Source organism: Cardiocondyla obscurior, linkage group LG28, assembly GCF_019399895.1.
Source record: "Cardiocondyla obscurior isolate alpha-2009 linkage group LG28, Cobs3.1, whole genome shotgun sequence".
NCBI lineage: Eukaryota > Metazoa > Arthropoda > Insecta > Hymenoptera > Formicidae > Cardiocondyla > Cardiocondyla obscurior.
The window spans coordinates 865,305-891,209 of NC_091891.1; the positions used below are offsets into that span (position 1 = coordinate 865,305).

Genomic DNA, 25,905 nt, shown 5'->3' on the forward strand with positions numbered 1-25,905 from the left:
AAACAAGCTCGGATAATGTTTTGCCAATTTTGCACTCGTTTGAGTTGAGCTAATCAACGTTGCTTCATTTAGAATTTTTACGAAGATGCGAGAAAAGTTAAATGCATAAAATGTAGCATGTAATTATAATTAAAAGAATATTATAACAATATACATATAATTACAATTTAATGTTCTCTTCTTCTAAAATAGATATTATTTGTCAACGTGTTTAAAGGAGAGGCAGTTTCTGTATAAACTGCCGATACCACATGTAACTCGTACAGACGGACAGCGAGTACCAAGTGATTATGTAACTCAAATGTTCGTTTCTTAAAGTTACTTTTGTCTGGCCTGCAATTGGGCCTTGGGGTGTGCTATATTCTGCCAGTAATTCTATGTACACAGGCTCAGCCTCCGCTACCTTTGCCATCGCATCTAAATCCCTAAAATAAACATATATTTTGCATTTTTATACAACGGAGAAACATCGTTTCCATTAGCACTAAAACGAGTAGGAGAATAAAGCAAACTATTTACCTGTAATGCCATACACCTTTTGCAGGAGAATTATCAGGCACAAAGGAAGGTCGTTTTTCAGTCGTTCTAATTATACCGACAATTTCTATGGAGTCTGTAATTTTATTTTCCATTTTAAACTTCGAGCGTTCACTTCTAGGAATCCATCCACGATTTACCATGACAGTCAAGCTAAAATTAAGAACATTATTTTAAATTAAAATTCCATAGTGTACTAAAAAATGTTAAATAAATGTCAATATTTTTTTGATAACTAAACTAATAAAATCGCAATATAATTACTCTCGATCTTCTAGTTTAAAAGGTGTAATCACGTAATATCCCGAACCCGCTTTACGAGAAAATATTCCGCCTTTTTCGCTAGCAGCCTCTCCGTCGAGAATAAGGCTTCGAGGTCCTATTAAAAATTCCTTTTCATATAGAAATTTGCCCCTCACTTTCATACGATAATATTCTTTATCTTTCAATTCATTTAAGCTAAAAGAAAAAAAATGATTTTCTTAAATGTTTGTATTAAATATAATACTTATAATACACTATTATAATCTTACTCAGATGGTAGATCAATTGGTTCGGTTGAAGTACGTTCTTTTAGGCTTTCTATTAAATTCAGCTTCCATTTTAATCTCTTAACTTGCCATGTTCCAAGTAGAAAAGTGCCAATGGGTACTCCCTAAAAATAAAAAAAAAATTATGTAGATTGCAAAAGTTAAATTTAAAAACCAACAATGAACAAGTCAGCGGTTTCCTAAAAATTTAGAATTTATAAATTTTATACAAATTAAATTAAACATTTATCATGTATGAACAGAATTTTAGAATTATTAGCAAACAACAATTTTGTCATTACTTGCCAACAAGCAATATCCAGAAAATCTAATATCTTCCTCTGTTTTTTTATATTTATTCATTTCTATGGCTTTAGGTCTCGCCAGTTTACTTTTACATCTCGTTTGTATATTTATATTGTTAAATAAAGACACGTGCACTCTTTTATCGGAAGCACATTTTACACTTCCCGAGACTTTAAATATCTTCGTTATATTCATCTTTGTACAAAATTATGCAAATAATCAAAGAACTTTTCGTAATTTAGATTACGAAACAACTGTCACAAGCTGCATGCTAAGCGCCGACAAGACTCCAATTTTCAGAACAGCTGATGTCCAGCAAACGTGCTCCATATATTCTGGTAAATTTCCGTCGCCTGCGAACACATCTGTCCAATAAAAAGCCTCGTCTTGTAGAAAAAGAACCAAATTACCTAAAAAAACCGAATATAATATTACATTAAAAAACAATTAAATGAAATTAGATCTGACGTCGAGACTAAAATCTTATTAAGAAATACATAAATAAATCAAGTGAAATTGTCGAAATAAATTTTCTCGAGGTAAGAGACCTCGAAAAAGCTTTCTCTTCAATAAAGAATTCCCTAGGGGTCCGAATCGTAGATCGTGGAGTAGCAGCGCCTTCACCTTGTTCGGTCTTCTATCGCATGGTTCTTTCGCTTCCGGAGAATCATGGTAAGTGAACTGTAGAAAAAATAGAATTTCGGAGTTTATCGAGCGAAACGGGCGTATAAAGTCGTGCAAATGAGAGCCGAGTGAATTTTTTATACATACGGCTTCTTTCGCGCGACGCGCTCGCGGTTCTCGGCAACGCGGTCGCTTCGCGTTGTAAATTATTGCCCGACTTAACCTCACCGTGGCGGACTTTTGTCAACCGCATGGTGCACCGCAGTGGATCCGTTCGTACGATCTTTTGATCGCACCCCGCGTTATCTCGCGAGGCTACTCAATATGGCACTCATTTGTACAATTGTCGTAATTGGTCTCGAGCCGGTCGGCTGTTATACACCGACCATCTTACCAACGATTCACAGATTTTCACTTGACTTCGAGACACTTGACAAACCCTTTCTAGCGTTACTCAAAGATGTTAACAATTTTGAGATTTAGTTTTCTGCGAGAGGATTTTTATCGTTTAAGTAGTGCGAGACTTTAAAGTATACTGTATGTATAGATGATCGCTGAGACAGATTTGATGTAGATTAAATAGAATTTATTAGTAATACTTTGTTTTTTTTTTTTTTTTTTTTTAAACAGCCGTTCCAGAGATTTGTGCAGTCTGGCCGTGTGGCCTACGTGAGCGATGGCCCTTACAATGGCAAATTGGTCACTATCGTGGACATCATCGATCAGAACCGGGTAGGAAAAAAATATTTTTATTAATTTTTTGATATAATAAATAATTAAATTAACATTAATTTTAATTTTTTTTTTTTTTTTTTTAATTACAACATTTTTTTATGGAAATGACGATACTATAATATGATAGGAATTGCCGGCTGATTTTGTTTGGTGATGCGAATAATTTTTCTGACACGATTGTAACTGTAGTCTTGGTAGAAACAAATCTGTTATAGCTTCAGATATTAAAAGTAATTTTTTTTCTAGGTTTTAGTTGATGGTCCATCAACTGGTGTACCTCGTTGCGAGATGAGACTCAACGATTTACATCTGACAAAATTTCGTTTACGCTTCCCGTTTACGGGATGCACTCGTGTTGTACGTAAAGTATGGGATAATGCGAATATCAACGAACTGTGGAAAGAAACGATGTGGGCTAGAAAAGTTGAAGCAAAGAAAAAGGTATGTTAAGTATATCTATTTGTATCAAGTATTTATTTTTGTTAAAAAAAAAGAAAGAATGAAAGGTGAATGGAAATGATGAACCAATATCTTTGATAGGAAATGCCGTCTGAATATTGATGACACTAATTTAACTCTGACGATTTATTTCGTAGCTTTAGAAATAATTTTTGTTCACCGACTTTATTCATAAAACTATTTGATTCTATTTTTCAGCGTGCGGAACTCAGCGACTTTGACCGTTTCAAGCTGCGTAAAGCACGGCAAATAAGAAATAAATTGCGAAAGGACGCATTTAATAGATTAAAAAAGAAAGTTAAGAAAGTTAAAGCCGGCGGCGCAGCAAGCAAGAGTGTGAAAAAAGCTGAAAAAAAGTAACAACATTCTGAATTAAATACATAATTATTTTATGATCTTTTTATTTGTTAACCCCTTTCACATATTATAATAAGTAATTGATTAAAAATTATAAGTATGTGTGAAAGATTAATTAATTGCACCTAAATTTTTACGTGATTATTTTTATAAATTTAAAAATTTGCAGTATTACATATTAAATAATCGATCTTATCACGTGCTTTCAAATAAAAATGAATTTTAAACATATACAAGCAAATAAGAAACGATTAAGATTATTTTTAATTAGAAATAATTTCACGCAAATTATTACATTCTGCGCTACATTTATATTTTAAATAAAATTATGTAGCGTATGTACATAATTTTTGCATGCGCTTAATATAATATATTTAATTCCCAACATGTCAAAAAAACGTAAGTAAATTTTTTTTTTTTTTTAACATGCATTAAAAAACGAGTTACATGATTCAGCTGACCGTAGCCGTAACTCCGCGCTTGCGCGTACGATCACCAAATTTCATCGCACGCTTCTCTTGTCAAGTTGTCACTCCAATTCTCCATTTCGCGATCGCGGTGGCTGGGTGATCATGTAATTTTCCCCCGTGGGACGTGGGGAGAGAGGCCAGTAGGAAGGAGGAACGTGTAAAGTGACCAGTAGACTTGACCTGCTCTCGACATTGTGCGCGATTCACGTCCGATTTGCGTTTCTACGACTGCGAGACGAATGAGCGGAGGAGCAACGATGTTTCGCTCCGAGCTGCGAAATCGGTGCATGCAGCACGCAACGCGAACCGACGGCGGAGCATAGTGGACACGACCGCTTTCCTCCCCCCCCTCCCCCCGCGTGCATAAAACGTCGCGAGTTTGACGCGATAATGTCGCGCGGCTCGCAGGTGACGTCGCGTCACCAGGACACCGCGCTACCAAAAATTTCGCCGGACGAGGCATTGAAGAAGTACTTTCGCGCGAATAATCACCGTGACATCGTCGTTTCCCTTGACCAGATCAAGAATGACCCGAACTACAAGGAGCTTATCAAACGGAACGACTGTCTCGACATCCTCGTACAACTCCTGCGCTCCACGGACCGTCGGATCGTCGGCACGAGCCTGAGCTTACTCGCGGATGGATGCTTGACCGATGACATGCGGAAGAAGGTGAGCTCCGACCTGTCTTTGCATATAAAACGCATTTTCTTGGCAGCTTGCTGCTTGGAATGTATCTCTGAGAATCATAGAAGAGACATTTTGTTTTTTAATGTCTTTTTCTGTTTAATTTTTTTTTTTTTTTTTTTAATTTAATTTTTTTTGATTACGTATAAATGACTCGATGATTAAATTTCAGGCTAGAGACAGCAACATAGACGATTATGCAGTGATAATACTAAAAGACCCGAGAAACGCCACGCTGCACTGTCGTGCTTGCAGGCTCATTAGTAACTTGTCGAGATGTAGCTGGCATGCTGAAAAATTGTGCAACTGTGGAGTAGTGACAGGACTTAAGATAATCCTAAAGTCAAAAACTGATACATGGACTCATAGCATGGCCATCAGAGCTGTAAGGTATGTGTAAAGATACGCGGTGGGTTTCGCCGCGCGTACAATTTGACGCCGAAATGCTACCGCGTTTCTTGAAATCAGTTTCTCTAGCTATAATTAATTTTTTTTACTGAATTATATACCGTTATAAATTTTCATGCATGTTACAATTGTAAACAGTTATTTAATTTAATGTTATATATTTGCAGAAATATCTGGATCAATTACAAAAGTATTAGAGATTTGATGACGAAATTGGAAATGATCAAAGATATTGCTGAATTATTCGTTCTGGCTGTAAAGAATTCCAATGCTGACAGAAGATATAACGTACTCTTGGACGCATGCTTGAAAGCCATGTGCACATTTCTTCAGACTTTAGACCCGCGATGCGGTAACCAGATGCACGTGAACAAGAATATGTTAGGCTACAAGTGTCTTATGTATTGCTGTAGCACGAGCAATAGAATGGCTGCCAAATGCTTTTACTCTCTCTGTCAGATAGCGGAATGTCGATTAAGTTTGGGTGTTTTTGGCGCAGTTGAAATGATCATAGAGATGATAAATACGGCAGATACTAATTCCAATGTTTTATGCAAGGAAATACTGTTTAGTATGTGCTTGTTTTGCCGAGAATCAGTAAATCGAGAGAGAATCAGACAGAGTGATGGATTACAAATTATTTTGTTGTTTTTAAGCAAGCCTGAGCACGAAGAGTGCCATCTCAATTTATTGGAAGCTCTCTCACAATTTATCTACGATGAAACCGGTATCAATATTCTAACGAAACACGGCATATTACAAATTTTGGTAGGAAAACTGACGAATATTATTACTAAGAACAGTGACAAGAATAGCACATCGAGAAAACGTCCCAGCGATAACTCGATCGAAGATTATTACAAAAAGCCTTCCAAGTACTGCAATTCGAGGTGAAATAGATTACAATAATATGTTTATGATATGTGATCTAAAACTTAATATTTTTTAATATACAGTAATTAATTTGTTTTTTTATATCGAGATCTACATTAATTTACTTTGGAATTTAATAGATACAGCATGGATTATCACGACGATTGGAGCCCAAGGAGCGCTACGAGTGCCTCTTCTTCGTCGTCGCCTAGCACCCCTCCCTTACCATTATACTGCGATTTGAATGCATACTTAGATGATCTGAAAGATGATGTCTATAGTCCGGTCTATAGTGATAAGGATTGCGATAACAATGAAGGTGTGTCATTCTTTATTAATACGATTAGTATAATATTGTATATTGCTAATATGGTGCAAGTAAAATCTTAGACAAAATTTAAGCTATTCGTTTAAATTAATAATAAAATATTACGCTTTGATTACAGCAGAAGAAACTGCTTCCCCAAAAAGTAACAAGTCGTTGACAACTGTCGAAGCTGATTCCGATTCTTCTTCTTCCAATTCTGAGGCACCTTCGGAAAAAAATCCTTGCGAATATTATACGTTATTACTATTAAGTAAATTGAGTCTCTCTGTTACACCAATTGACAATTTGGCTGAGTCCACAACCATCACATCCTTGATGAATTATATAAAACACACGAAAAAGCAAAATCCTTTGAAGGACGTTGCAATGAAAATATTAAGAAGAATCGTGGAGTAAGATTTTTTAAATTATTAATTCATGTTTATACATTCTATTTTTTTTTTTTTTATTTATTTATTGTTTCAGAAAAGTTTTAATTGTGGTATATATTTTTTTTGTCCAGGAACGTGACATATTTTACGCCTTTGCTGAAGCAGGGGCTGGCGTTTGACATGCAAATTTTGCCAGAAATAGAAGAGTGCGCGCCTTATTTGTGCAAAGTAGCGGAGACGGGCGGTGCTATCGGACAATTATCATCAATATTATTACGTGGTAAAGAAGAACATAAGCTTTTGGCCGCAATATCGATACCACTTCTTATTAAAACACAGTGTACCCTTAAACGATTGCTGAAGAAATACGGTGGATTGCAATTGATATTTTGTTTGTTAAAAAATTTCGTGCACGAGTTTCATTATCGAGCAGTTTGGTCAATTTGTCAGTTAGCGAAAAATCTTGAAATTCATTCGGATGATTATACATCTCCTGAAACAACGACGGAAAATAACAAATTGTGTGAATTATCTTTTACCAACACGAATCGCCGGAAATCATGTAAGTTCTCGAGCGTAGAATTCGAATTGGATGATGGTTCGATCATTAAAGCTCGCAGGCGAATGCTATGCAAGTGTTCACCTGTTTTTTCTGTCATGTTGGAGGGTGATTTCAGTGAATCAAAAAAAAGACGAATACGATTGAAGAATGTGACCTATGGTGGTCTGAAGACGCTGATACTAGCAGCGAGTGGTGCCGCTAGTAGTACATATACGTTCGAGAATCGTAATATCGAGTCGTTATTAGACGCTGTGCTGCTAGCCGATTATTTCCTCATGCCAGACTTGGTAGATACGTTGACTGAGAAATGTATTAATAAGCTCAATTACAAGAACTACTGCCGAGCCTGGTGCTGGGCTAGAAATAAATCTTGCCACGAATTTAAATCTTATTGTCTCAAAAGCTTTTTAACTGCAAAAATGTCGTGGAGTGAAACGATACAAGCGTTTCGCGATTTTTATTTCAATGATGCCTTTGACGAGTTCCTATACGACATTAGGAAAATAATCATGGATGTATTGTGCCAATGTTAAAGACGTTAAATAATTAATAAATTCAAATTTGTGCAATTACACGAATCGCTATATATATAAACAGCTTTTAATCTATATAATAAATCGTCAAAGAATCAATTTTAAAATAATAGAGTAAACTTATGTTAGGTTCTTTGTCAGTGACTTGAGTTTATTCTGTTCTATAAAATCTTGTTACGAGAAACTTCTGCATAAGCTTTATGAATTTTATTTGTGATGTATTGACAATTATACAAATTTTTCTGAAAAAAAAAAACATTTATTAAACATGCATTTTTGACATTAATATTAGGAGGCACTTTTTAGAGACATGCGCTTGTAATTATCGTTAAATTTCTTTTGTTATGTATAATATATTAATTCTGTACATATAAAAAAAAAAAGTTTTAAATATATTCTAAGCATTTATGTATAACATAGATAACATACATGTATAAATACGTATAAAATCATCATCTTCCATTATTATTAAGAATTTTTTTTTAAAACAATAAATTCTGCTTGTGAAACGATCTCGAAAATATTTTAAAAATATTTTCAAACACTTTACTATTAATATGTAAATATTAAATTTTTAATTAAAATTAAATCACCAAAATTACAAAAGAAATAAATGTACTACACTGATTAATGAATAAAATATCTCAATAACAATGCAGACTTGAAAATTTTAACAGAAAAAGAAGTTACTTTTTTTTAGATATATTCAAAAGAAATATCGATTTATGAAATAGTACACACATAAAGAATCTTGTTCTACCAGTTGCTTACCTAAGACTAAACCGAAATACAACAATAGGCGGAGGGTGCGTCACGCATTATAAGGGTCACTGAGATATGTGCTCCGGGCGCTTCGTTTTGCGCCGCGCCGCAAGGCCAGACGAGGGAATGTTCCGGCGTGCACAGAAGGGTCCCCAAGCTTCGGATCGATAAATCCTTTTGCGTATATAGTCTCTAAACTATATACTTGCAAAATATGTAAAAAAAAAAAATTGATTTTTTTGACCCGCTAAACTAGAAACCCCCCTTAATAAAACTGCCATTGTTTTTTCGTAATCGTATTTAATGTTGTTTAATATTCTATTTCATTATTGATCGTCATATTTCTCTATCAATCAGTTTCAGTTTAATAGGCTTTGATGGCACGGTGATCAAATGCAAAATCATCTCAATGCTGCTTCGATTTTCACATTCGATCTTGAAATTTTTTATAATCTAAAAGAACACAATGTAATCTATAGTCACGAACTAAAATTAATTGCTTAATCAATGATTTACCTGCGCTAATGTAAGAGACAATTGGGTTTCTGCGAGTCTGCGACCGACGCAATTTCTTAAACCTGCCGCAAACGGTATACTGGCACGTGCGTCTTTCACTCCTTGATAACCATCCTCCGTTCTTATCCATCTTTCTGGCCAAAAGTCGTTAGGCCGTGGAAAATTATTTTTATCGCGGCCACTCGAATAAAGCGATAGAAGAATCAAGTCCTAGATAAAAGAGAAAGTTATTTTCCTCAATTATTTTATACAGCTGCTTGCTTAACGTCGATAGCGATATAGCAAATAATTTTGGAAATATATTAATATTATGACTTTGCTCACCCCTTTTGGCACAAAATAATTATCAATTATTGCATCTACTGGCAAATATCTTGAAAGAAATGGCGCGACGGGATACAATCTTAGGGTTTCCTTCCACGCACTTCTTAGTAGTTGATGTTGCAAAAGTTCATCTAATGACAAGTCTTTAATATCACGGTACAATTGATCTTGCAACTCAGGACGACTACTGAGTAACAGTAGTATCCATTGCATGGTAAATGATGTCTAAAAAAGGATCACAAAATTATGATTTTGCTGCACAAAATGTTTTATCGTTTTAATCATTAACAAAATAACCAAATAATTTTTTTTTTAATTAAAAAAGCTTGATGTTGTAAAAGTTATCGTTTTTAAATAATTATTTGCCTTTCTTAATGAGTTTTGCATATATATTTGTTCTTCGTAACATTCGTGTTGCAAAATGATATAAACGAGAAGATATCAACATGCACTAAAAATAAAATTTCGTCCAATTTCGATAAAATCATGTATCATGTATTGTATATTAATAAATTAAAAAACATACCGTATCGCCAGCGGCTATGATGAAATCGGTGATAATTTTAGCAGCCATATCGTCGTCAATACCCTCATCTTTAATTCTTTTCAGAAGTCCATCGCCATTGAGCCGAATTATTTCAGGTATAAGATTGTGTACTTTGTCAATCGCGATGTCGACAGTTTTAACAAACTTGTTCCACACGGGTAATTTAAGCTTCATCGCTAACTTGGCCGGCATCATCGAGAGAGTTGCAGAATACAAGAAAATTCGGTGCAGCATTAGTGCTACGTGTTGTATTTCAGAACGTATTCGTGGCTCATAATTCCGCCATTGTGAACCTATTAAAGTCGCCAGCATCACTATAAAAAAAAAAATAAGTTAATTATTTAATTGCGAATAAACGTTTAATAGTCTTAATTTTACACAGCCAACGAGTATCCGTGTAATAAATTAATATATTATAATAAAATGTACAGTTTAACATTCGATCATTGATGTAACATTTTATTACTCAATTGTTCTCTAAAAATTACCCTCAATAGACCACTGATATAGCTGATATTCTAAGTCCGGTATTGTACAGCCTGCTTGGCTATAAATTTTCCATTTCTGCGTTAATCTTTCGGCAACTTCCTGACACGGTATCGAAAAGAAAGTCTTTGATTGTGGCCTCAGCATTATTTTATTAAGGATTTTGCGGTAGTGCCACCATTCTTCTCCGTCCCTATTCCAACAGTGCAACATTCTTCCATTATCGAATTATTTAATGGCAAGTCAAATTATTTCACTAAGAAAAAAAAAAAAAGAATTCAAATAATAAATTTGATTATTACAAGATTATTTAATAAAGATTTCTTTGCGGTCTTATAGCGCAATTAAATTTTTACAGACTTATTACTTTATATAGAGAAACAGTTAATATTAATTTCATGAAACATTTTAACATTATATCATTCATACCGTAAGAGAACGCGGTACGTACATGAAAAGTAGACCTCGCTGCTGTGATCGGATCTCATTGTACAACTTCCACGACTCCGGTAAAAAATGCTGAGGCGTCGGGCCAGCGAAATCGATTAATATCTTGCGATATTCATTTGGCGATTTGACGAAAACGGCTCGCACTGGTCCAATTTGTTCTTTGTAGACCGGTCCAAGTTCTTGGTGCCGCTTATCTACATATTCGTGCAACTTTTGCGCGCCACCGGCTGATATTAGGGACAGCATCGTGCCGAAGAGAGGAAGACCTTGCGGCTCGGGTGGCTCCTTCCTCACCGAAGTATCAAAATTTCGTGCGGATGTATGCGACAATGCGAAGTGCCTTATCAAGCCGTAATTGGCAATGCTCCGTGAAGGAACAGCAGCCACATCATTTTCGTTCGACGCTGAAGATCGTGGATCGCATCTAAATACTTTGGGCTTGATGAACGATACCCCGAAGTTGCTGAAGTTCATCGACCTTAGAATTCTTCGCGCGTTCATTCTTCGTGTAGTATGCATCTCTCAAACGGCACCGGGTATACCAAGTCCGAGAAACGAGCGTGCAGCTTCGCTGTTAATGAGAAATTAGATCGTGATTATATCGTATCTGATATGCGTACCGATTCAGCGACTCGCGAATCAGCAATTTTTTTTTTTTTCTTCAAGTCGACAAATTTATTACAAGACTATGATGTATGGAAAAAAAAGAATAACCAAGTTTTATGAACAGAAGGGCAAACCGAAAAGGAAACATTAGTTTTTATGTGCCGCGGCATGTAATTCTATTATTTTGAAATACATACAACATAAATAATAATGGCACTCTTTGGTGCGTTCAAATATAATACAACGGTTAAATTTCTTTACTACAAACGCTAAACAAGATCTTGTATTCAAAAATATATCGATATCCAAGTATCCCACCAATTATTCTTTCTTTTTTTCATGCAGTCTTAATATAACTCATTCCATTGAAAGACGCGACATCATCAGAAGATAAAAAGCGCAGTTAAGAAAACAAGACAGTATAAGTGAAATAATATGCGCGTGTTTGATTTTAATGCCGAGATTAAAGAGAAAAAAAAAAAAAAACATGCGTTTAGCTTTTCCACGGCTATCAAAATGATTCTTTCTTCACTGAACAGTTTTTATCCGATACATTTAATTAAAAACACCGATCAATTAAGGGCATGCAATTTTTTCCAGACTTTTCTTTACATAATTAAAAGTACTATATCATAATATATCAAAAATTTAAATTAGAATGGCCAGTATATCTCTTTTAATATATTGATAATTTTAACAAATTTCAATTTCAAATTATTAATTTTTTGCTTTACCTCCAAGTATATTATATTGCAATTCTGTTCGAATTGCAATCAACTTTTCTTCCATTCGTAATACATGCTTACGTTAATTTATTTAAATTGAATTCAATAAAATAAGTTTAAGCCATGGCAAGCTAAACTTAATCCCGCTGTGATAAAAAAAGGTACAAAACGCTTCGAACCGGTTGGCACTTCGGGAAGATCGTTAAAGAAAAATAATCATTAATAAAACAAATGTATACGTACCAATAATCGTAATTTAGTTTTAATTAATTCCTCCACTCGTGTCGTTGTATTACAATTATTAAGCTAGTGTTAAAACCATTGCTGTATTTGAAAACTGAGACCTCGTGTGGCTTCTCTCTGCTCTCTCCTTCCTTATATCCACTGTCTGCAGACTCGAACTCACGTACGTGCCGGTCTAACAAACTATGCTCGATTCTCCGGGGTCAAACCATCGAACTTGCCTGGCGAGCATCCCGATCCCAACGCGCATGCGATCTCCTTAGCGGTCGCTTGCAGATCAGCCGGAAACGGAACCGACCGGAAGCAATGCAGAGCGTAATCGAGACGATCGAGACGACCTTCTACCTTTTATGCGACTGAACTTGCGTCGGGCTTGCTGGAAGAGATCCGGTACCGTTATTTCAAACTGCGCCGTCGTTCTTTATCCTTCTCGTTTTGAATTAGAAAGTAACCGAAACCATTTCCCCGGACTCTAGTATATTAAATAAATTATCATTAATACGCCAAATATTATAATAATTCTACATGTGTAAATCAATTTTTTTTTTTGCGCGAGACATTATTGTTGCTGTCAGAAATCATTAAAATTATTTAGAAGAACGAAAATAATCCAAGTACATTTAGAGAATCACACATTTAACGAAAGAAAGATAGATAGAAAAAAAAAAGAAAATGTTTTTACCTTCAAAAATTTTAAATTGTTCGGGGAGACGCTTATAAATAAGACAGCAGGTATTTGAATGTCAAAAAAGCTGGAATAGTCTGCTGAGAGTAAAGTGGGAGACACGTCGATTACATCCTGAGATATGCTAAATTTATTCAAAGTAAATCGGCTGCTTGAAGCTTTCTGTTCCTTATACCTGCGTTTCAGGTCTAAAATCAAACTCATTTGATGTATGTGATACTGAAGGCACCATCTTGATCTGCATTTCCTCTCTATCTCTGCTCCTTTCTCTTCCATTTTGTTTCTACAAAACAAGTAAAAGATAAAAGATAATGCGATACATTTAATTCGATGCTATCTCGAACAGTCAACTCCAAAAAAAAAAAAAAAGATATCTTACCTTTACATCCTATTCCTTTGTACAGTTTTACAAACATTCGGTCTTTCCATTTTCCAGCTGTTGCTTTTTTTCTTTTCTTTTTTCTTTTAATTTAATTTCCATCGGATAGTTTAAGAGTCAACAATTGCAGAACTGCAAGAAGGAGAAAAAGCAAACTGTGGTCAGAAAATAATATACTATAGCGTACACATTTCACACACAATTAAACCTATTCATCACGTATGCTATCTGCAACGATATTGCATGTTTTCCAGTGTGACACGAGAATCAATCAAACGCTTACGCGATGCTGCAATCACGTATAGCCAGAGATAAAGTGATATTTCTTGCGCAAAAACGAGCCGCTTGTGCCTGTTCGTCCCCTCATTAAATCTGCACTTGTCTCCGACTGTTGTTCTTTTTACTGTGACGATTTGAAGTACGCAAAAATTACGGAGTATCGATATCGATATGCCGCCTCGGTTAGATAATATCGATATCGTCGCGGCCATGGAGCACAAAAATCATAGACGTCTTGATGTAGTTTTACTGTCTTACGGCAGATGTCTCGATAAAGTCGTCGTCCCGACATTTTTCGTAGGTTCAAATTCGAATGTCTCAACGGGAATTGCGAACTATGCTCTCGTATAATTTTTGGCACTCGGACGTTGAAGCGGTTGAAGTTTTTGGCGAAGACAAGTTCATTTGCGTTTGCCTCGTAAAGATTCGTGCGGACCGCACGGTGCGGTGATCCCCTTGTGAGGTCAAGTGGCTTGAACACAACCTTCGATAAAAATTTTTTTTTCCAAATTTTTGTGCTTCTATCAGTGTCTGATGTGGCACAATAACCTCTTCTTTTAGTTAGTACTATATTTTGTTGTAGATAACTCTTGTAGAATATTTATTAAATAACTCTCTTAATGTCGACTATGTAGTGAAACACCGCTTTTAGTGTGGTTAACTCTTCTTTCTTTAGCCAGCTCCACACACACTCCGGTTTGCTGTTTCCCACTTTATTTAATTCGTCGTACAGTTTCTGTCTCTGGTCGTCGTAATTTTTGCACGAGAAAACTATATGGTTAATGTCTTGCTCCTCAGCGCCACATTCACATCTGGCGGAGTCGATGTATCCCTTTCTTGATAAAGATGAGTTAAGGTTATAATGATATGCTCTTAAACGGTTGATGAGTACAATAAATCTGCGCGGGAGATTCAAAGATTTGAACCATGGGTATTTAATGTTTTCATCGTAGAAGTTATCATAATAAAATTTTCCTTTTATAGTAAATTGTTGTTTAATCTCCTTATTGGTTTCCATAAATGATTCTTGTTTATGAATTTCTTTGAAGTCTCCAAAGGGTACTTTGAATAGCTGTGAGTGTTCTTCGGAGGTAGCCTCTTTTGCTTGAGTATCCGCGATTTCATTGCCATAAATGCCTTTATGTGCTGGAATCCATGCTAGAATAATCTTTTTTTGAGATCGGGAGGATTCTCTTAAGAGTTCCAGATACCTAACTCTGATGTGGATGATAAATTCGTTAATATTCGACCCTAACTTGTTATTTCTTAGCGCCTCTAGTACGCTTAGTGAGTCTGTAAATATAATGATGTCCTCCTTAATATCTTTTAATATGCACCATTTTAAAGCTTCTGATATGGCACATGCTTCTGCGGAGAAGTTGTTACAGAGTTTATTCAGGCTGAGACTATAACACATGTCGATTGATTCAACATAAAAGGCACTGCCTGTAGAGATCTTGTTCTCTTTTCTAGATCCGTCCGTGTAGATCATGATACAGTCTTCTTCTAGGTTGTAATTTCTTTTGATTTCTTCTATTATTATGTTGATGTCGGGTGTTCTAGTATTGTTCATGTGTGTTCTTGCGATATCACAGTCAATGTTCAACGATTCAGTAGCATCCCAGTATCCTATATAAAATATGGGGCATCCTCCGTAAGTTGAGAGAATGTTTCTATATTTATCACATTTCAAGAATATTTCAGTCAAAATAGAACTTTTCCTCCATGGAGTTGATAGGTTTCTTGTGGTTTCAGCATAGGCTCCTTCCGCTATTTCTTTTACCAGATTAGATTCACCTTGTGATATGTTTTTGATGATAAAATTCTTGGCAAGCATTTTAGCTCTTTCTTTAATAGATGTAACTTTCGCTTCAGCAATCATGACATTCGTAGGAGTTGAATTTCTATACCCTAGAGCTGACCTTATTCCTGCGTATTGTATCTTCTCTAACATCATTCTATTTCTGCTATTGTTATTAGGTGTAAAAATAAAGGAGCCGTAATCAATTAGAGCTCTCATTAAGCTTTTGTAGAGCATTAAAGCAGTATTAACTTCTATCCCCCGTGAAATCTTGTTGAGAAACCTGAAAAGACCATTTATTTTGTTTGCTTTTTCTTTTATTTTATTGCATTGATTATTAAAGTTGAGGCAGCAATCGAAAGTTATTCCTAGGAACTTGGCTTCCTTTTTAAGAGTCAGCTGATCATTGATGCATCTGATAGTGGTTTTGTTTTTTTGGCAGCGTGATTCTCTATGGAATTCTATTAAATTTGTTTTGTTTGATTGTAGATTTAGACCTATGTTGTTCAATTCTTTGTTTAGGATATCAATTGCCTTTTCAATGTTAATTTTCCTTAGCATCGGATCGGAGTCATAGCACCAGATAGCGATATCATCTGCGAATTGAGCGTGTTTTATATTACTGGGTAGATCTCTAGTAATGTCCGTGGTGTATATATTGTATAATATTGGGCTTAGCACTGCACCTTGAGGAAGACCTTTGTGTATCGTACGTTTTACTGTCGTCTCTTCATCAATAATAAAGGTTACGTTTCTGGAGTGCATCCAAACACTTATTGCGTTAATTAATTTTTCAGGACATCTGTAGTCTATGAGTTTTTTAATTAGTACTCCGTACAGAACATTATCGATTTACGATGATCTTACAATAGCTCGTACGTTACGATCGTCGCGGGGAATTTGCGACATGTATTATAACAATCATTGCAATAATTACAGATAATTATATATTGCAATAAACAGATTGAGCTACAAATATACCGACGGCGAGGATCGAAATCGTCGCACATTTCATAAGGTTCTCATTTCATCGTCAACGAGGATGTTTTTTCCTCCTCGAAATTATTAAGTTTTTATCAGATATTAATTAGGGTGCGATTTACACTATTAATTGAACGTTTGCATATCAATATGACAGCGTCGATAAAAACGGCATAGAAAATAGGTATTATTTTAGAATTAAACTAACAGTTTTTGCTGATACAAACGGTATATTTTAATACTTAACTATAAAAGGAGTATGTCATGAGAATTATTCTTTAAAAACAAATTTTGATAGTGCAATATTAAATTTATACTTATTCTGCATCGTCAATCATCACTACTCGCAATGTCGTGAAATAGGAAAGTATAGTTGAGAGATACTGCAACATATAACAATAAATATGAATAATGAAATAATAATAATATAAAAGAAAATACATTTATTAAAGGCGTTAATATTTTTTATTAATTGACTCATAATTATATGCTTCGATATTTTTTTGACTGGCACAAAATAAAGAAAGTTATATTTAATTAAATAAATTTGAGTGGACGTAGAAAAAGCTCAGTTACATAAAAAGATCTTCTTTAATTATGTTATAGTTTTAATTTTATTTTAATATTAAATAATAATTATATGCCTACTTAATTAATGATATTAATAAATTTGATCTTACCGCTGCAAAATAATTAAAAGATAGTGCCGGCATAAGACAAGGAATTCTAATTATTATCGGTTTTTGATTTCGCATTATAAATATCTGTAGACACTTCCATATTTTGACAAAATAATGTTTTTCGAATATTTCGAATGCTGTATATCCAACTTCAGTGATCTAATAAAAAAAGAAAAATTTATAATTAAAGTTACTATTAATATAATAAATTGTAATAAGTTTAGGAAGCAATTTACCGAGTGTATTAAATGTTCTGCTGGCCAAGTATACATAAATACTTCAATTAATCCTGCCACGGACAGTCCGATAAACCACATTGCAAATATTATAGAATGTTCCTATTAAAGAAAAAAAAATTTATATCTACCCGCATATATTTTATATATTATTACTACGTTTTTATAATACACGTTACTTACTTTTAAAAGTAAAAGAAATATTGTTATCGTGCAAGTCGTGCTACAACATATTGTTATAAATGCAAAAGGACGAGTAGCAATTGAAACGTCATTTCCATACCTGAATTAATTTATCAGCTTCATTTAACATTTTAGAGTATAAATTAATTTTCGACTTACAAAATTTTTATCAAACTTAGTGTCTTACAAAATATTTAGGCGACGTTGGTTATTAAATTAAGATCAAAATTACATAATTCATAAACTTAGATTTAAACTTGAATTAATAAATCGAAATATGCATTAGTTCATTTAAAATATAATATTCAGGAAGAAAAGAGAGAAAGTTGAGTGAGAAATAATAATTAAAATATTATCAAACTGTTGTCAGCATTATCAATAATTTTTCTTATTGAAAATTCTCCCCTTGGATTTTCTAAATTAATTGTCTATTACTTGTCATCTAAATTAATTATCTATAACGAAAATATAATACGTACTCGAGCAATTCTTGATGTTTTCTAATGCATTCGAACAATTGATAAGCATTTGTAGCTGTTTTTAGCTCTTCGATTAGCATTTCAAATCTTATCGATGCAAACCAGATTAATAAGGCCATAAATACGTTCAGACATAATTGTCCTGTTACCAAAAATCCGCTTATAGTTTGCTGTGCATAGATTAACGTTCTTACCGGTTGGTAAAGAACGTCGAATGGATATTCAGCAATCGTTGGAAACGGCTGTTGTTTTACAGGAGGAAGTACGACAGTTAATGATGTCATAAAATAAAAAACGAACACACACAAAGCATAAAATGGGACACATTTAACGATGTAGCGCTGAATCACAATTCCTTCGTGTGGCTTTATCGAATTGCTAAAACGTTCCATTTCAAATGTAACTTTCTGAAATAATCATTATCTTAAATAATTCTCGTTAGTAAAGAAAACGATGGCGAAATAGTGCCGTACATTTTTTTTTATAAACTTCTCGCAGCTCTTTAAATAATATAAAACAGAAAAGTATTTCGTTAATAAATATCAATTACTTGTAAGTGGTGGTAATTAATATTGTAGAAAAGAAAATTAAAATTGGCGTGAAACGTAGCGCTCGTTATAATAATTATATTTGCGAGAACTACAACGTTCTTAATATTATTTACAACGGTATATATCAACGCCGCGGAAAGAGATGCTAATATCATGATGCATGCGCAGTGATATAATTTCACGCAGACCACTCTCAATCTCGATGCATTTTCCGGCAACGGCCAACATTGTATTATAAAGACACTTAATCTCACGAACGATATCACCTCCTTCAGCAATATCTCTCTCGTCATGACTACAGTGTTACGTATGCCAGCGTATTGCAAATTGATAACGTAAGAAATGCAAACGTTTTCATGAGGTATATATCAAAGAAAATTATTACGGATGCGAAAGATAAATCACAATTTTTTCATGAATATAATAAGCGGTAGTGAGTTTTGCTTGCGAAAGAATTAATAATACATGCTTGGTAAGGGTAGATAATTTGTGAAGCATAGACACCGTAATTTAAAAATATACATTCCGTACAATGTAACATAATATAGGAAACAAAGTGCATTATCTTTTGAATACGGCATGTAGACTTTTAAATTTACATCTCACACGTGCTGTGAATAAACTGTACTTTTATTATTTAAATTCATGCATTATTCTGTGTACAGCTCTTATTGCATAGTATTGCGGACGCGATGCAAAAACTTAATAATTTATTAAACCTTAACGCGCAGTAACATTTTTCGTTGTACTTTACGTAACAATTTTATCGAGGGTTGTTTCAAGAAAAGAAAATAAGTAGTGATTCGTGAATGAATAAGTAACGCATGCTCGCTACCAAAGTACATAGTATACGAAAGGTTGGAACGGGTCTCACATGATACTGTAATTTTTCGAAAAAGAACGACTAACGGGATTTAATAATTAATAGAAATTCTAACAATACGCGGTAACCGCAGAAAGATAAGTGAAAAAAATCCACGAAAGAAAATAAGTATGTAAAGATGAGAAACGTTTCAAACGAAATGATATGTAACAGTTCTAGAAATTGATTTCGCACGCAACACACTGCGTGCTTTAATTTTAAAGAACGAAAGTCATAAATAATATTGTGAAGAAGAATTTGATAACAGGGTTTAACAATGAAAAAAAATTCTATAGAACGAAAGCGAATGGAACGGTGCAAGTATACTGCAGTAATAGACATAGCAGTTTTGTAAGAAGATGGTATAATACAGAAATCAGTTTTTGAAAAACTGCAGGTACTGCATACACATGCAGATCAGAGTCAATCGACGCGGAGACGCCAAGTCAAACGTCTTATTTTTCTGTAGCACACATAGTTTACACACTAAAATATCCAGCGAAAAAGTAGCGACATCCGTAGTTAAAGAAAAAAATATCACGTCCGTATACCTTTCGTATCTCTGTTAAAATAGATCACAGACGTGAAACGAAACCACTTTGTATATAATATTATGCCGGTTCGAAGAGATTCTGTTCACTGCGATACGTTTGTCGGTCTCAATTAACGTTATCCGAATGGCAATTATATGTATATAAAATATTACGGAATTGTTCCCGATAAGTGGAATGATATGGAATTTTCAAAGAAATGCAGAAACATATATGTATTTTACTACTATAAAATATGATATAAGAGAAAAATTAAACAATGCATATCTAATTAAAATAAATAATTAAAATAAAATGTACTGTTAATTCCGTTAATTTATAATACACAATTTAAAAAATATTTAATTCTTTGAGATGTATAATGTATTTAGAAATTTGAAATAAAAATTATTATTAAGTATACATTTTTTAAATATAAGTAATTGTTTAAAGAAAGAAAAATAAAATTTTCTTACTAGCAGCTTGTTTTTTTTCTACAAAGGAAAAGAGTACTTGCAAATTATCAATTATTGCAAAATTATTTGAACCAACAGGACGAGAAAGATAAGTATCTTCGTCCTTCAGTTTATCAATTTGAAACGTTTGTACTTTAGAATCTTTCCGCTCAGATAGTGACATATAAAAGAGTAAGTCGCGGAAAAATAATTTCATACCGTAGTGGAAAACATTAATAACAGTGCGGTATTTTAAAAATTGGGTATATCGGCTGATAAAAACTATTTCCAATATGAGACGACTCATTATTTTGTACGTAATTTAACAGGTGTTTTCTAAGTTCTTTTTTTACATTTTCATGAATTTATTGTTACTTTTATTCTCGCCTTATTTTTATTCTTTCGGAGGAATAAGCAAAAGCACAATTTAAAGCGCCAGCATTTAAAAATACAGAATAAAATAAAATATAATTACAAAATATATAATACCCTTTTATATAATTACTTATTATTTTTTGCAGCGTTTTTATCGGTACGTTATTAATAGGTAACGTTACGTCAAAGGTTCATAAGCATTTTTTAAAATCAAAATGGTCACATAATAGAAATGCAATAAGTGATAATGAGGAAACAAAGCGAGTGGTGTGCGAATCTAAAGAGTGCAAGCAAGCGGGTACTTACATTTCATCAAACAAGTAATCTCGACTATTAAAAAAATTGCGTGATAATTGCTATCATTTTTCTTATTTTACTTTTTCAGCTAAGATGTTGCTAAACAACATGAATAGATCTGTAAATCCATGCGAAGACTTTTACGAATATTCGTGTGGAAAATGGTCTAAAAATAATTTTATCGTACCAGGAGTTCCTGTGTGGAATTCAATGTCGCAGCTTCAAATAAAAGCAGTTATGCAAGTAAGAGGTAATCAGCTCGTCTGCATAGTCATTCGCAAAATTTAAAATTCTAGACTCATTCTAATATTATATTTTGCTTGCAGAGATTGTGGAGTCCAAATCTACAGACAACGAATTGAGAGTGGTGAAGCTCGCAAAACAATGGTTCAAGGCTTGCATGGATAAAGGTGCACAAAATCAAATATTAAATTAAACCTTGCTGCGATCTAGGGACGCAATAATTTGCCAATATGTAATTACAGATACGATTGAAAAGCGAAACCTCGAACCGCTGATTTCTACCCTGGCGGATATAGGAGGCTGGCCGATGACGATGGAATCGAATGAATGGAACGAGCAGACAAATAGCTGGCAAAAAGTGGACGATAAATATATGCGATTAACGGGAAGAAATGCCTTTTACGACGTACGCGTAAAGAATGACGATGTTAACGTTGTCGAGGTATTTACTGCCATATATTTTATAATTTAATAAGCTTGTTATAATTGATATAATTTAATAAGCTTGTTTTTTGAGTTTTAATGAGTTCGTTATAAAGAATAATTATTATCTCATTACATTTGATCTCATTTAATATTATTTATGTTTAGATCGACACGCCGCATTTACCACCAGGCTCAACGAATCTAATTGACGACGAAGATGAAGATGGAGAAGAGGACGACGAAGGAGGGAAAAGCAAAAGTGATGAGGATCCGAGTAACGAGGAAGAACAAAGCGAAGAGGATCCTGAATTTAAGAAGAAAAAAGATTCTATAATTATCATAATTGATGAGAACGACAAGAATGAATGCAATGATTGCGATGATACTGATGTTGGGAGCAATAGCAGTGGTGACGGTGATGATTGCGGCGATGATTGCGACGATGCTGATGTAGGCAGCGGTAACAATATTTACGACGACGACGATGAAGATTATATGAGAAAACGGGAGAAAAAATTCAGAAAAGAAACGAGCAAGAAAAAAGTTACCGGTAAGCTTGAGCGTGTAAAAAATAAAAAAATTTATGTTAAACGGAGCACAAGCAACAACCAGATCGTTAAAAAGAATAACAAAATAAGAAAGCAAAGACTAAAAAAAATGACAGTACCAAAAGCTGAGAGTAAAAGAGCACAGCGTTTGAACTATCGTGAAAAATCACACGCCTGGAAAAACGAAAAAAATCACATTAACAAAAAACATACGAGAAGGATGAATACAATTTTGGAACTAGTGGAAACTACTACATCAATATCAAATGAAACAAACGAAGAGGATGAAGAAGATGATGAAGAATTAATAGATCAATACGGTGAATACATTGCTGAAGTGGCTTCTATTATAGCTAGAAAGAACGGTGTTAACATTTCGCAAGAACAACTCGAAAAAGACGTCCAAGATATGGTCGAGTTTCAAATAAATTTGATGCAGGTAAAGATCGTAGCTTATCGCTTTTTTTTTAAACACAAAAACTGAGAAGAAAAACCGTTTAACAATCTGAAAAATTAATGTTCCAGATTTTCCCGAATCCAGATCTGAATAATCCGGTTAATATGAAAGTTACGCTTAAAGATTTTCAAGATTGGTACGACAGAAAGGATCTTAAGACAGCTAACAGCAAGGTAAGATTTAAAATCAATTAATTCTGTTTGATGAAATATTATTTTTGCGGTTCTTATAAAATAAGAAATATATGTATAAGACGTGCATTGTGTTTTGCATATAATTGAATATGAAAATTATTTTTGTTGCAGATTGATTGGAAATACAAAATAAAAGCGTTGTTTGACGAGGCAAATAAACCTGTGGATGATAATTTAAGTTTGGACATTACCTCGTCAGAGTATGTCAATGATCTTATATCTTTACTGGATAAAACGTCAAATAGAACAATCAGTAAGTTTTAAAAGTGGAACACTAACAATTCAGCGTAAATTATTGCTTGCTGCATATGTATTTTATATAAAAAAAAATCATGTTTCAGTAAACTACATACATTGGAATTTTATAAGCAAAGTGATAAAAGCCACCACAGAAGAAATGAAAGACTTGAGCGACTCATGGGAACAAGCTAGTAAAGGCTCACCATCAAGGTTTGAAATATTTTTTTAAACTAATAACATTTTTATATGTATATTAAAATTAATTATTTACTGCTAGACTTTTTAATTCAAAAATTGATTTAATTATACATTAAATTGTGGAGAGAGATATTTTTACTGTTTAAAATCACCCGAAATAAAAGATATTTTGGCGTACGAATTTGTACGAAAATATTTCTCCGACGATATTATGAAAGTGGTAAGTTAATCTTTTTACATGATTTGATCTGTGAGTTAATAAATTTATTTAAGTTAATTGTTGTTAACTTTGATTATTTATTTCTATTATAGGCAACGAATATAGTCAACGCTATACAAAAGGAAGTAGAGCATCAAATTAATCAATCAGATTGGATGAATAGTAAAGCTAAAGATTTTGCTTTGGCAAAAGTAAGGAATATAAAAAAGTTCATTGGATATCCGGACTGGTATAAAAATACCACGATAATTCAAGAGTATTATGACGGAGTAAGTTTTGGAAAAATTTTAATTATTAGCTATTACGTGATAATCGCCTTATTCAAAATTATTCTATTAAAGTTCGTCATCAGTCCGTTGCATTACGAAAACGTTCTTCGATACAACAGCTATACTAAATGGAAGAGCCTACGGACGGTATCGGAAAGTGAGCTTGAATCTGATGTAAAGTGAGCAATTTTCATTATTTTAATAGCAAGACAAAATATATATTAATTAATTAATATTTGTACACCATGAACTTGTTACAGAAAACATTTGAATCCGGCTGAAGTGAATGCCTTTTATATGCCTTGGAGGAATACTATGCGTACGCAAAATTTTTTTTTGTTTAATAAAATGATATATTTATTTAATAATTAAACACGGTATACTGCGCCACAATTAATAGATGTAATAAATCTGAGTGATGAAAATTTATTGTTTCACAATAATTCTGTTTTAGTTGTTCCAGCGGCAAATTTTCAAAATCCATGGTTCTCTTTAAATCGACCACGGTATGTGAATAATTTTGATAAAAGCTCGATGTGTCAGAAAGTACATACATACAAATACGAATTAAATTTATAAGCACTTTACTTTATATTTTTTCTTTACTTTATATTAATCTGAATTTTAATTTAAAAAATGTTTTACTAATTATCTATTTTTCTGTACAGATCTATTAATTTTGGTTCCATGGGATTCATTATGGCTCACGAGGTAAATCACGGATTTGATGATACAGGTACATTATAAAATAAGATTACTATTGAGTTCTATATTTAAATTTTATCCTGCGATATTTATAATTGTTACAATTACATATAATTTATTATTTAACTTAAGCCGTTTTCTTGCATTTAATAAAAAGAAATTAATAAAAATATTTTTTAGGACACAAGTACGATAAGAACGGTGAATTTCTAGGATGGCTCTCAGCAATGGCCAAGTCTTATGATAAAAAAAAAGAATGTTTTGTGAAACAGTTCAATAACTATCCCATTATTAAAGAAACGAATGAAACGATAAAGGTACATTGCTCACTATGCATTTAAATTATTATTAAAAAATTTACTAGCCAGTCTAACTGATTGTATGGAATTACAGGATTATGGCAAGCAGACAACGAGCGACAATATTGCGGACACCATGGGATTGCAAGCAATATTCAAGGCTTACGAAAGAAGCGAGAAAGAAGGCTCAACACCAGACACTACATTACCAGGCATGGAAGATTTTTCCAACAATCAACTATTCTTTTTATCCTTCGCTAACGTGAGTATTAGACATTAAACCGAACTCAACGTAATTCAAAATTATAAACGACAATAATGAGACACTTGCGCTCTAATTATATTAAAATAAAAATGTTCACAGTTATGGTGCGAAGCGACTGATCCGAAACAAATAATAGAATTCGCTAAGACAGACGAGCATAGCATCGGGCGATTGAGAATAATAGGATCCGTAACAAATTCAGAAGACTTTGCTAAAGCTTTCAATTGCCCAGCTAATAGCCCGATGAATCCCGAAAAGAAATGCAACATCTGGAAGTGATTCGAAGGAACCTTGCAAAGAATTTTATATAGAGATATCGCGCTGAGATTAATTACATGAAATCTATGCAAATAAAATAACGCATATAATTATAACTGCTTTTAGCGATTGTATGCCTTCCAATAAATATTGCACTCGATCCAATTTGTAATTGATAAATGTGAAAATTATTTTCGAATACTACAAGCCACGAAAGTAAATCATGCGACTTACCAATCTGCATGAGCTTCAGCGGAGTTGTGGAACTCTGCCGGTGACTGTAACATAAGAAAGAAAATATTAATATACACAGGTAAGTTAATTAATGAGATTAATAAAGATTTTGTTTTTTTAATTTATACTTACTTAGA

The 25,905-nt window shown here is 33.6% G+C and overlaps 7 protein-coding genes across 9 annotated transcripts; 3 read left to right on the forward strand and 4 right to left on the reverse strand.

Annotated features, from left to right (window-relative positions):
• Positions 1-106: 106 nt before the first annotated feature.
• Surf1 (surfeit locus protein 1) lies at positions 107-1,718 on the reverse strand. 2 transcript variants are annotated; one of them, XM_070673289.1, is made up of 5 exons: positions 1,370-1,718; positions 1,071-1,188; positions 802-996; positions 520-690; positions 107-425 (listed from the first exon to the last, which is right to left on the reverse strand). In XM_070673289.1, the coding sequence occupies exons 1-5, from the start codon at positions 1,566-1,568 to the stop codon at positions 212-214; spliced, it is 897 nt and encodes a 298-aa protein (XP_070529390.1). In that variant the 5' UTR covers positions 1,569-1,718; the 3' UTR covers positions 107-211. The 2 variants fall into 2 exon arrangements, with proteins under 2 accessions (XP_070529390.1, XP_070529389.1); XM_070673288.1 differs by having other exon boundaries at positions 1,071-1,192; positions 1,374-1,716.
• Positions 1,719-1,965: 247 nt separating this feature from the next.
• Rpl14 (ribosomal protein L14) lies at positions 1,966-3,583 on the forward strand. The gene is made up of 4 exons (XM_070673303.1): positions 1,966-2,045; positions 2,628-2,729; positions 2,979-3,173; positions 3,390-3,583. Exons 1-4 carry the CDS (start codon positions 2,043-2,045, stop codon positions 3,549-3,551), a joined length of 462 nt encoding a protein of 153 aa, XP_070529404.1. The 5' UTR covers positions 1,966-2,042; the 3' UTR covers positions 3,552-3,583.
• A 512-nt stretch (positions 3,584-4,095) lies between these two features.
• Rnb (R and B) lies at positions 4,096-8,292 on the forward strand. 2 transcript variants are annotated; one of them, XM_070673251.1, is made up of 6 exons: positions 4,096-4,690; positions 4,878-5,095; positions 5,281-6,003; positions 6,127-6,305; positions 6,436-6,706; positions 6,817-8,292. In XM_070673251.1, exons 1-6 carry the CDS (start codon positions 4,409-4,411, stop codon positions 7,778-7,780), a joined length of 2,637 nt encoding a protein of 878 aa, XP_070529352.1. In that variant the 5' UTR covers positions 4,096-4,408; the 3' UTR covers positions 7,781-8,292. The 2 variants fall into 2 exon arrangements, with proteins under 2 accessions (XP_070529352.1, XP_070529351.1); XM_070673250.1 differs by having other exon boundaries at positions 4,098-4,690; positions 6,433-6,706.
• A 38-nt stretch (positions 8,293-8,330) lies between these two features.
• Sad (Cytochrome P450 family protein sad) lies at positions 8,331-14,346 on the reverse strand. The gene is made up of 9 exons (XM_070673263.1): positions 13,504-14,346; positions 13,122-13,407; positions 12,440-12,911; positions 10,867-11,436; positions 10,418-10,608; positions 9,909-10,243; positions 9,383-9,607; positions 9,059-9,268; positions 8,331-8,995 (listed from the first exon to the last, which is right to left on the reverse strand). Exons 4-9 carry the CDS (start codon positions 11,382-11,384, stop codon positions 8,879-8,881), a joined length of 1,596 nt encoding a protein of 531 aa, XP_070529364.1. The 5' UTR covers positions 11,385-11,436; positions 12,440-12,911; positions 13,122-13,407; positions 13,504-14,346; the 3' UTR covers positions 8,331-8,878.
• On the reverse strand, positions 13,504-16,628 carry LOC139112301 (uncharacterized). Its single transcript, XM_070673260.1, has 2 exons — positions 13,787-16,628; positions 13,504-13,635 (listed from the first exon to the last, which is right to left on the reverse strand). Exon 1 carries the CDS (start codon positions 16,346-16,348, stop codon positions 14,387-14,389), a length of 1,962 nt encoding a protein of 653 aa, XP_070529361.1. The 5' UTR covers positions 16,349-16,628; the 3' UTR covers positions 13,504-13,635; positions 13,787-14,386.
• Positions 16,629-16,648: 20 nt separating this feature from the next.
• On the reverse strand, positions 16,649-20,212 carry LOC139112320 (odorant receptor 4-like). Its single transcript, XM_070673292.1, has 5 exons — positions 18,143-20,212; positions 17,664-17,763; positions 17,481-17,582; positions 17,245-17,403; positions 16,649-16,947 (listed from the first exon to the last, which is right to left on the reverse strand). The coding sequence occupies exons 1-5, from the start codon at positions 18,532-18,534 to the stop codon at positions 16,882-16,884; spliced, it is 819 nt and encodes a 272-aa protein (XP_070529393.1). The 5' UTR covers positions 18,535-20,212; the 3' UTR covers positions 16,649-16,881.
• Positions 20,213-20,744: 532 nt separating this feature from the next.
• Positions 20,745-25,714, forward strand: LOC139112332 (membrane metallo-endopeptidase-like 1). The gene is made up of 18 exons (XM_070673309.1): positions 20,745-20,853; positions 21,062-21,213; positions 21,301-21,462; positions 21,539-21,622; positions 21,698-21,897; positions 22,047-22,868; positions 22,955-23,059; positions 23,192-23,333; positions 23,422-23,530; positions 23,648-23,738; positions 23,831-24,007; positions 24,080-24,186; positions 24,268-24,326; positions 24,462-24,513; positions 24,676-24,743; positions 24,893-25,029; positions 25,106-25,273; positions 25,376-25,714. The coding sequence occupies exons 1-18, from the start codon at positions 20,834-20,836 to the stop codon at positions 25,553-25,555; spliced, it is 2,835 nt and encodes a 944-aa protein (XP_070529410.1). The 5' UTR covers positions 20,745-20,833; the 3' UTR covers positions 25,556-25,714.
• Positions 25,715-25,905: the final 191 nt, after the last annotated feature.